Below are 10,405 nucleotides of genomic sequence, written 5' to 3' on the forward strand. Positions count from 1 at the left end.
TATGATGGGGCCGTTCCCCTTCTTCCTGCGCTCCTTTAAGAGGGTGGTAACGGCACTTCACGGTGCGGGGGAGGGGTTAGGCGGAGTAGCAGGTCCCACTAGGTCCCGGTGCAGGGTAGGCCTGCTCTTCCAGTTCTTGTGAAAGCTTGAGTGGGTGTGCACGCGCGAAGGTGTGAGTACGGGTGAGACAGCGGCAGCAAACGAACGAGCGCCAGAGAAAGGATCAGCGGCATCTCGGCGCGGGCAATCCGGGTGACCCTGAGGGGGTCCGCGCGTGCGCAGAGAGCATCCCAGGACTGTTCCGGCCTTCGTGGCACCCGCGCGCGCTCCCGCCGAGCTGAAGTCCGTGGTGGGCAACCGCGCGCGGACGACGCGGCGGCGCGCGCCAGGGGGCGGTCCTGCGCTGTCTGCACCGCCCTCCCTCCGCTCCGCTCTTCTCCTCCCAGTCTCCCCCGCGCTTCCTGCACTAGGTTGTCGAAGCCGCCGCTGCCTCCCGTGCCGGCTCGCTCGTACTGGCGGTTCCATGGCGGCCTTCAGCAAGTACTTGACGGCGCGAAACACCACGCTGGCCGGGGCCGCGCTTCTGCTGCTCTGCCTGCTCCACAAGAGGCGCCGCGCCCTCGGCCTGCACGGGTAAGAAGGCCCTTGGCCGCGCTGCCTTCCCGGGCCCGAGCGGGCGCGTACTGCGCGCTCTTCTCGCCAGGCGCCCGGAGGACCGGTCCCTTGGCCCGGCTGGGTCAGGCGTAGAGAGGGTATCCGCTGCCGCCAGGCTCTAACGTCAAGGTGTCTGGTTTTCCCCGTGGCGCCGTCATCCCCATGTGCCCTGCTCCCAGCACTCTGCCCCCGGGAATGTCTCTTTCCCCCACACCCGCCAGGAAACCTGTGCCTCCTGCCCCCAGGCGTCGTCTTTAGTGCTCCCTGCGCCCTACTCAGACTCCAGGAGCGTGAATCTTTGCCCAGCGCACTAGCAGTCCTGAGCCTCTGCCCCGAGGCTGTCGTCCCCAGCCCACCTCCTGTATCAACTTTCTGGGTATGTTCTAGTTTTGTCATCTCATCTCCTGAGAGACCGTGAGTTTGCTTTGTGGACGTGTATGTGTGATTTGAGGCTGAGGATTGGACTCTCCAGGATGGAGGCTGTTGCCTCAGTCGCTTGGATGGGGTTTGGCATGATTCCCTAGTAGTTGCTGTTCAAAGTCGTGAGGATTGTACATGTGAACGCTTCTGGGTCCATTTGGTAAGATTGCTTTCTAAAGTGGTGTTCCCTGGGAGGTGGTCAGTGAACTCCCTGACATTTCACTCGGAAAGGCTGAATTTGGAGATCAAGGTTCCCTCCCCTGGCTGTTCAGGTGGAAGGTTAAAGTGTGATTTAGCTGAGGATCAAGATCCTCTTCTTTCTCCTCGAGAGAATCTTAATGTTTAGCTTTAACTTTGGGCGATGATAAGATTAGAGGAAGGAAAAGAGAGAATTGAGTTACTGTTGTGGGATTAAGACATAATATTTTATTCTCTGGGAGACACTTGGCTTCAGCAAACGAATTAGGAAAGGTTACTTCCCTAGCATTCTTGCCAGTCACTGGATATTCCATATTAAATCTTGGCATACTGCTTCCATGTATTTTATTTAATTCATCTCTCTGGGCAGGTACTGTTGCCTCTTGTTTTTGTTTTGCTTGAAATACCTGATTAGTAGTAGACTTTGGAGTAAATCACTAACAAGCGGCCTTCCATCCGTGAAACGCTTACTAACCTTCTCCTGTCTTCTTTATCTTACTAAGGTCTGAAGTGGTGGTCTTTCCTTTCCTTTCTCAATTCAGTTAACTGAGTTGAAAATGATTTGCATCTTTGCCCAGACAATACAGTACCAATTCACTTTTCTTCTATTCACTTAGCTTTTAAAATGATTTCTTCTGGAAAATATAAACATTTTTTTTTTCTGTTGTGTGCTTTCTGAGCTCCCAGTTGCAAAGTTATTTGTTATCTGGGAATATGTCAGAAAATGTTAAATGCTATAAAATAACTTTGAATTACTTTTTATTAGAGAAATGTTTCAGTGCATAGAACAAGTGTTTTAGTATGAGGTAGGGGATTTGAGGGCAGCTCTAACAGCTGTGGCTTACTTTGTTTTATCAGAGTATTACATGTGTAATATGGAATTTAGAAAAGTACATATGAAGTGTAGAGCCTGAAGAATTTTTACAGATAGAACTCACCCATGTAATCAGCACACAGATCTGCACCCATATAAGAACATTATCAGAAACTCTTCATGTCCCTTCCAGTCAGTTTCGATAGCTAGTGATTTATAAGGCTGTAGATTATTGTAAGGAAAGTTTTAAATATCATCTCCTGAGAAATAGCATAACAGTGTAAAAGAAATTGTCTTACTAAATTTTAGGTGTTTTTTCATTTACATTTTATTGTAAAATGCTTTGGAAGTCTTTTTGAGAAATTTAGTACTTTTTGAGGGATTAAGTTATGCAACAACTAATTTACTGAACAAAAGATTGTTAACCTTGTGCATTGGCATGAATAAGGAAAATCTTTATTTTCCCCATTAAATATTTTGTGGGAGGAGAATGCAAATTAAGAGCAGATAAGCGTGAAGTTTAAATTACTGAGATAAAATAATTGAATTATTTTAAAACCATCAAGAATGGTGTTGAGTCTGTTTATGTAGATGTTGCATTTCCAGAAACTTTTGGATATCTTTCAAATGCTATCTTTGGCTGCACAGTTTGAAGATTAGGAGATTAGAAAATTCTTTTTTTTTTTTTTAAAGATTTTATTTATTTCAGAGAGAGAGAATGAGAGAGAGCACATGAGAGGGGGGAGGGGCAGAGGGAGAAGCAGACTCCCTGCCGAGCAGGGAGCCCGATGCGGGACTCGATCCAGGGACTCCAGGATCATGACCTGAGCCGAAGGCAGTCGCCTAACCAACTGAGCCACCCAGGTGCCCCAAAGAACTTTTTTTTGAAGAATTTTTCTTTTTAGTTGAAGAACTTTTAAGGTTAAGGGTAATCGTCCGACAGTTGGGGATGTAGGACCAGTACAAACATTAGGTAATAGAGGTGATAGTTGTATATCTGAGAGTATGTAACATGGGCAAGGTATTAGGATATTACAGGCCAATTTTAGAGGGCAAAGAGACCAGTCTGCACTGCCATAGTATTTTATAGTCTTAAACCAAACACGAAAAACAAAAACAGAACAAAGCAGTTTCTTCCCCTTCCCATGAAGCTTGTCAAGTTCAGATTTCTCGTCCCTCACCTGGTCTCACCTTACCTGGCTAATCTTATATGCCTTTGCCTGCCAATGAGTATGCTCTGTTCCAAATAGACCAGTTTTGCACTGTTCTCTGAACAGGCCACATTCATCCCAGGCTTTGGAGCGTTATTCATATTAACCAAACCTGGAATCTCTCTCCTTATATTTTCTGTTCTTCAGCTCTTATCCTTTAAGGGGTAGGTGAGAGTCATCTATTCCATGAAGTATCATGTAACAACTCTGGATGATCTAAATAATGATCCTTTTTAACTTCCTGAAGCATGAATTTAGGTACCTTATTTTTATTTTTTATTTTTTTGGATCAAACCATTTTATTGAGGGTCCTGGGCAAAAGGTCAACAGGCTGGCAAGATAGTGAGATTTGACATCCTTAGCCCGGCTGGGATCTCTCCAGCTTCACAGTTGTCAAAAGCTTAGGTATCTTTCTTGTTTTATGTCTTAATTGCTTGATTGAGTGTGACCTAGCTGTCAGCTATCAGGGTGTAGCCAAGTCCCCCAGCTTATGGAGTGGTCCTTTATCCTTTTCAAAGCCCACTCTGTAGATGGTGGGAACACAGTTTCCTCCCCCAAATATTTCTGAGGAGTTTCAGGAAGCTTGTAGTTTTCTTAGTTACACCTCATTTAAAATTTTGCCTCTGCTCTGTTTTATTTTATTTATTTTAAAAATTTTAATATATATTTTGGTTTTTTTATTTTTTCAATTTATTTTTTTTAAAAGATTTTATTTGTAAGTAATCTCTACATCCAGTGTGGGGCTTGGACTCACAACGTGGACATCAAGAGTCGCATGCTCTTCCAGCTGAGCCAACCAGGGGTCCCTAATATAAATATATATTTTAAATTGAAGTATAGTTGACATACAGTGTTATATTAGTTGCAGGTGTACAACATAGTGATTCTACAAGTTTATTAGTTATGCTATACTCATCACAAGTCTAGCTACCATCTGTCACCATACAAATGTTATTACAATACCATTGACTGTATTCCCTATGCTGTACCTTTTATCCCTGTGACTTATTCGTTCCGTAACTGGAAGCCTGTACTTTCCACTTCCCTTCACCCATGTTGCCCATCCCCTGCTCCCACCCCTCTGGCAACCATCAGTTCTCTCTTTATGTATGAGTCTGTTTCTGCTTTTTGTTTATTTGTGTGGGGGTTTTTTTTGGATTCCACATATAAGTGAAATCATATGGTTTGTCTTTCTCTGATTTATTTCACTTAGCGTACTGTTGTCTGGGTCCATCCATGTTGTTTTGAATGGCAAGATCTCTTTTTTATGGCTGAGTAATATTCCAGTGTGTGTGTGTGTGTGTGTGTGTGTGTGTGTGTTTGTGTAATATAAACACACCACATCTTTATCCATTCATCTATCAGTGGATGCTTAGGTTGTGTCTATATCTTGGCTATTATAAATAACGCTGTAATAAACATAGGCGTGCATATATCTTTTTGAATTAGTGTTTTTGTTTTCTTTGGGTAAACACCCAGTAATGGAATTACTGGATCGTATTGGTACTTCTATTTTTAATTTTTTGAGGAACCTCCATACTGTTTTCCACAGTGGCTGCACCAATTTACATTCCTATCAACAGTGCATGAGGGTTCCCTTTTCTCCACATCCTTGCCAACACTTATCATTTCTTGTCTTTTTGATAGTAGCCATTCTGACGGTGTAAGATGATATCTCATGGTTTTTATTTGCATTTCCCTGATGATTAGTGATGTTGATCATCTGTTCATGTGTCTGTTGGCCATCTGTATGTCTTCTTTGGAAAAATGTCTATTCAGGTCCTTTGCCCATTTTTAATTGGAGTATTTATGGGTTTTTTTTGGTGTTGAGTTGTATAAGTTTTTTGTATATTTTGAATATTGGCCTCTTATTAGATATATCATTTGCAAACATCTTCTCCCATTCAGTAGGTTGCCTTTTTGTTTTGTTGATAGTTTCCTTCCCTGTGCAAAAGCTTTTGCTCTATTTTAGATCCTACTTATATCTTGTCTCTTGAGCCTTTTTGGTATCTGCCTTGATTCCTATAAAGCATCAGCCACAAAGCAGGTAATTGTAGTAGAGTTTTATCGAACATTTGGGGGTGATGGCAGCGATTATCTCTCAGCATGGTGAACAGTTTCAGATAGAGACATTCTTTTATTTGTAAGTTCCTTTGACATTTCCACTGTTGGCAGTTTGTTGACTATTTTTCCCTGAGCCTCAGCCCCGTGGCCTTTTGCTAGATCTTTTCTGTACCTCTTAAATGTTCTCATATCTCTAGCTTTTGCTCCCTGCACTCTCCCCGCAACTTTACAGCTTTCCTGCATACTTGAAATTCAGCTTTCCTTCCTGAGATCTGCTCCTTTCAAATCAAGCTCTAGGAGGCGCTGGCTTCCCTTTGCTCAGTTTCACAGGCCCACTGAATGTTTTGCAAAGTACAAGCATGAGGCAGGTGAGGGGCTGGAGATTCAGGAGACCCTTGGGATGAACCATGAGTGGATGTTATAGGCCTCATTTTGGATCCTCAGAATAAAAAGAGAATGCTTAAGCAAAAGGCCTCAAAGAATTTGCCAGGAAAAGCGTCTGTGTACTGAAACCAACTGATGCAGGTCAGGTCCAGAAGCAGTGTTCTCAGAACTGTGTAGCTATCTGTGGTCTGCTGTTTAATTAATTACACTTCTCCGTTTTTGGCACAATAGCGTCATTGGCCAGAGATTCTTTTTCAAGGTTTTTTGCACTTGCTCTTGCCTTGTCTTGTATGCTCTTACCCCACATATCCACAATGCTAACTCCCTCCCCTTTTCCCATCTTTTTTCAGAATTTCTTCTCAGGGAGACCTTCCACTGCCATTCAATTTAAAAAAGCATTCTCTACACACACACTGCTCACTTTCCCGGCTTTTCCTTACCACTATCAAATGCAGTATTTATTTTATATACTTATCTTGCTTATTGTATGTCTCTGCTGCTAGGATGTAAGTTCCATGAGGGCAGGAATTTTTGTCTGTTTTGTTCATTGTTATAGCCCCAGTGGCTAGAACTGTGGCTGGCATATAGTCGGCTCTCAAAAAAAGTTTGTTGACTGACTCATTTCTTGAGATGCTCATTTCTTAGGGCTGTGGTTACTGCTTTTTTAAATAACAAATTTTTCTTGCTACAAATGTAAATGTCTCCTTAAGTATATTATGAGCTGTGTAGGAGCTGGGCCCCTTTTATATGCATGGGTAAAACAAGTCTTAGAAATTTATGAAAATGGTATCATTACTGTTTTATAACCTTTTCACAGTTAACAATACAGTGGAAACATTAAAGATGATTTAAAAAATTAAGTTATCCATAATGTCATCACTATAACATATATTTTATTTTTGTTACCTCGTATTTCTCATTTACATGCAAGCATTCTTACATAATTATAATGTACATGTTTTGCTATTTTCATTTAATATGTAGACATCTTTCCTATGTTTCTCCATGAACTTTGTAATTATACTCTTTTAAAAAAAGATTTTATTTATTTGCGAGAGAGAGAGAGAGAGAGAGAAAGAGAACGTGAGCAAGCAGGGGGGAGGGACAGAGGGAAAGGGAGAAGCCGACTCCCTGCTACGCCAGCGCACGCACACAGGCACACACACGCACACGCACGCACTCAACGCACGCAGTACTGCATCCGATCCCGGAACTCCTGAGCCACCCTGGTGCCTCCGTAACTATACTTTTAAAGAAATACATAAATATTCCTTTGTGTGACTATATCATAATTTATTTTGGGCATCTAGATTGCTTCTGTAATTTTTCTAGATAATGCTAAATATTTTTGCAGGTGAACATTTCTGTCTCTGCTGAATTATTTCCTTGGAATAAGTTGCCAGAAATGGGATTGTAGAATGAAAGCTTATGAACTTTCATTCTACAGTGTTTATGGAAAGGGTGTGAACATTCTGGAGCTACACAAATTACATCTATTACTTCTCAAGAGTTGCGCCACAGAATACTATGACGAGTGCAGATTTAATTCTCTAATCATCAATAAGGGGTGTTTGAATTTTTTTTATTACTTCAAAGGTGTAAAATGACGTCACGACATTTTAACTTGCAAGAATGTGCATTTTTACATGTAGCAACTTGATCTTTATTATGGAGGCGGTTTGGCGTACTATAAAACATGGTATGGTCTTTGGAGTTAGATATGGGTTCAAGTTTTTATGCAGCTATTTGCTAGATCTGTGACCTTGTACAAAGTTTACTCCGCCTCTGAGCCTCAGTATTCTCACCTGCAGAACAGGGATAATAGTATTTACTTAACTCAGTGGTTCTGAGGATTAAATCAGAAATTGTCTTAATCAGTAGTCGCTGGAACAAAGCTCAATAGAAGATCTAGCTTTAGTTCCCTATGCTTGCTGAAAGGAAAACTAAAAGGAGAGCCAAACATGGCACTATTAGATTCTCAAAAACCATTGAGCCTTCCTAAAAATTTCCTCAAATGTGCCCATGAAAATCTCCCTAAAGAAGCCTTTTTGTATTGATAGGATCATTTACTTTGAAAGTTGGAAGGTATTTACTTTTACATGACACGGTTTCAGGCCTCTGTGTTTTTTCATTTGCTGCTTCCTGAATATGATGTTCTTTATTTCTCCACCTCTTAAAGAAGAAGTCCAAAACTAAATTTATTGTTTCTATGTATGGTCTGACTGACACGGAGTGGAATGGCCTGTTACTTGCTTTGTAGATCCTAAGATTTTGTTAAAATAGGTGAGGTTACATTTATTATTTTTGTGACAATCAATACTCTTCCCTCGGATTTAGTTTACACAGTTGTTTTCCCTTCATTTGCCCTCCTCAACTTGTGTTTGATTTTTTTTTTAATTAAACCTGGGTGCACATATTTATACTTATCTTTGGATGTATCACTTCCTCTAAATTTTTTTTTGGGGATCGTATACATTTAATTAGTATTCGTTCTCTGTATTTTCCCAGTAAATTTAAGTTATTGGACAGGACCAAGTACAGAACGGTGTGTTTATACCTCTGTAACCTTTCTATTATTTCATACCCTTTGGGTGTTGTATTAGTTCTTATCTTCAACTTACCTAACACTTTTCACACCTTTCCTTCTGGTAATGACCTGGCACTCTGACCCTAGGACTACGCATCAAATCCATATTGGGCCAGTTGGAGATGTTTCTGCTGGAGCTGGTGAGGAAGGGTCTTTCTTTCTTTCTTTCGATTACTTATTTATTTGATAGAGAGAGATAGAAAGTGCGTGCACAAGCAGGGGGAGCAGCAGAGGGAGAGGGAGAAGCAGGCCCCATGCTGAGCAGGGAGCCCAATTCGCTGCTCAATCCCAGGACCCTGGGACCATGACCTGAGCAGACGCTTAACCGACTGAGCCACCCAGGCACCCCGGGAAGGGTCTTTTCTGGTCATGGAGCAGTGAAGATGAGACCCTAGAGTGGCATCGGTTTCTTTTGCATGGAAAAGGTGGAGAACTGATTTGGTCCATCGTCAAATGCTTTGTAGCATAATAACTAAGTTTACAGAATTTTCATGATCCCTTCAGAGAAGAAAATGAATTTGGTCCAACATGACTTTTGGTGAAATTGTGCTTGTTCTTAGAATTTACCACTTCTTCCAAGTACTGGTGCCATATTGTCCATTTTCGTAAATAAGTTGTAATTTTTTCCTAGGATCAACATCAGTCTTATCCATGACCTGATGAATATCATCACCTTCTAATCTGTTACAATAAAATACAAACTGGAATTATGAAGAATATAAAGATACTCTCTTTGCAGTTTTCTTTACAATTATATTTGCCAGATTAAATTTTATAAAAATGGGTATTGTATTTCTCTATTGTTATTTCTTTTGGAATGATTTGTGTGGAATGTCAGACTTGTTTAAGAATGACATTTGTAGTTCTTTTTTTTTTTTTTTTTAAAGATTTTATATATTTATTTGAGAGGGAGAGTGAGCTAAAGAGAGCACTCACAAGTGGGGGGAGGAGCAGAGGGAGAGGAAGAAGCAGACTCCCCGCTGAGCAGGGAGTCAGACCTGGGGCTGGATCCCTGGACTCTGGGATCCTGACCTGAGCCAAAGGCAGATGCTTAACTGGCTGAGTCACCCAGGTGCACAAGCATTTGTAGTTATTTCTACAAAAAAACTTTGCATCAGGCCCTTACTTAAGGACATGGCTCTCATCATGACGTTCTTTTTATGAAAAAACCACTTGTTTTAGGTCTCTCTGTCAATGATACAGCCTTCTATAAATGTAAGGATAAAATACTTTGGATAGTCAATGGTTACGCCCTTCAGTGGGAGTTATTGTACATATTAAGAGGGTTTGAAGCTTTGAGTATGCTTAAAAAGTGTTTTTTTAAAAACATGCCTTTGTAATCCTTTCGCTAAATTAGCAGACCTGAATGAATGCAATTAAATTAATGAGGTATAAAATTGAAAATAAACTTACCAAAGCATATTCAGCTAATTTGATATCTGTAGTTATCTGGGGAGGCTTCACATTTTAGCCTGACTTTAAGAGGTTTGTAGTGTTTCGCTAAGGGATAGAAGGCATTTTAGGTGGGGAAAACAGCACGAGCAAAGGCATGGAGTTAATGGATTTGAGAAGGGACTCCAAGGACATGTAGCTGGAAGTATTACTGTGAACTATTTATTGAGCACTTACCATATTTTAAGCATTGTTCTAAGTATTTTATGTTTATTCCTTACAGTCTTTTGGGATAGTTGTTTTATTATTTTCATTTTACTAGTGAGGAATCAGAAGGGTAAAAATGGTACCTGCTTATGAGAGTTTTAAGTTTGAATTAGCCATGTGGAAGGTAAAAGACAGAATAAAGCATTTTTATCGAATCTTTCAGATGGGCTTAGATTCAAAGAACAGTCACCAATCATTCAGGGGTTAAAAAAAGTTTTATGTTGGGGCGCCTGGGTGGCTCAGTTGGTTAAGCGACTGCCTTCGGCTCAGGTCATGATCCTGGAGTCCCGGGATCGAGTCCCGCATCGGGCTCCCTGCTCGGCAGGGAGCCTGCTTCTCCCTCTGACCCTCCCCCCCTCATGTGCTCTCTGTCTCTCTCATTCTCTCTGTTTCAAATAAATAAATAAAATCTTT

The 10,405-nt window shown here is 41.2% G+C and overlaps 1 protein-coding gene across 3 annotated transcripts in view; it reads left to right on the forward strand.

Annotated features, from left to right (window-relative positions):
* Positions 1-397: 397 nt before the first annotated feature.
* The window catches only part of ABCD3 (ATP binding cassette subfamily D member 3), a 78,621-nt gene continuing 68,613 nt past the window's right edge, over positions 398-10,405 (forward strand). For 2 of the 3 annotated variants that reach the window (XM_044914566.1, XM_044914567.1), the window contains exon 1: positions 489-633. In XM_044914566.1, coding sequence (XP_044770501.1) covers positions 524-633 — 110 coding nt within the window. In that variant the 5' untranslated portion in view covers positions 489-523. Of the gene's footprint in view, positions 634-10,405 lie in introns of all 3 variants that reach the window. The other variant, XM_021689954.2, reaches the window with a different exon arrangement.

This window comes from Neomonachus schauinslandi, chromosome 4, assembly GCF_002201575.2.
Source record: "Neomonachus schauinslandi chromosome 4, ASM220157v2, whole genome shotgun sequence".
NCBI classification, from domain to species: Eukaryota; Metazoa; Chordata; class Mammalia; order Carnivora; family Phocidae; genus Neomonachus; species Neomonachus schauinslandi.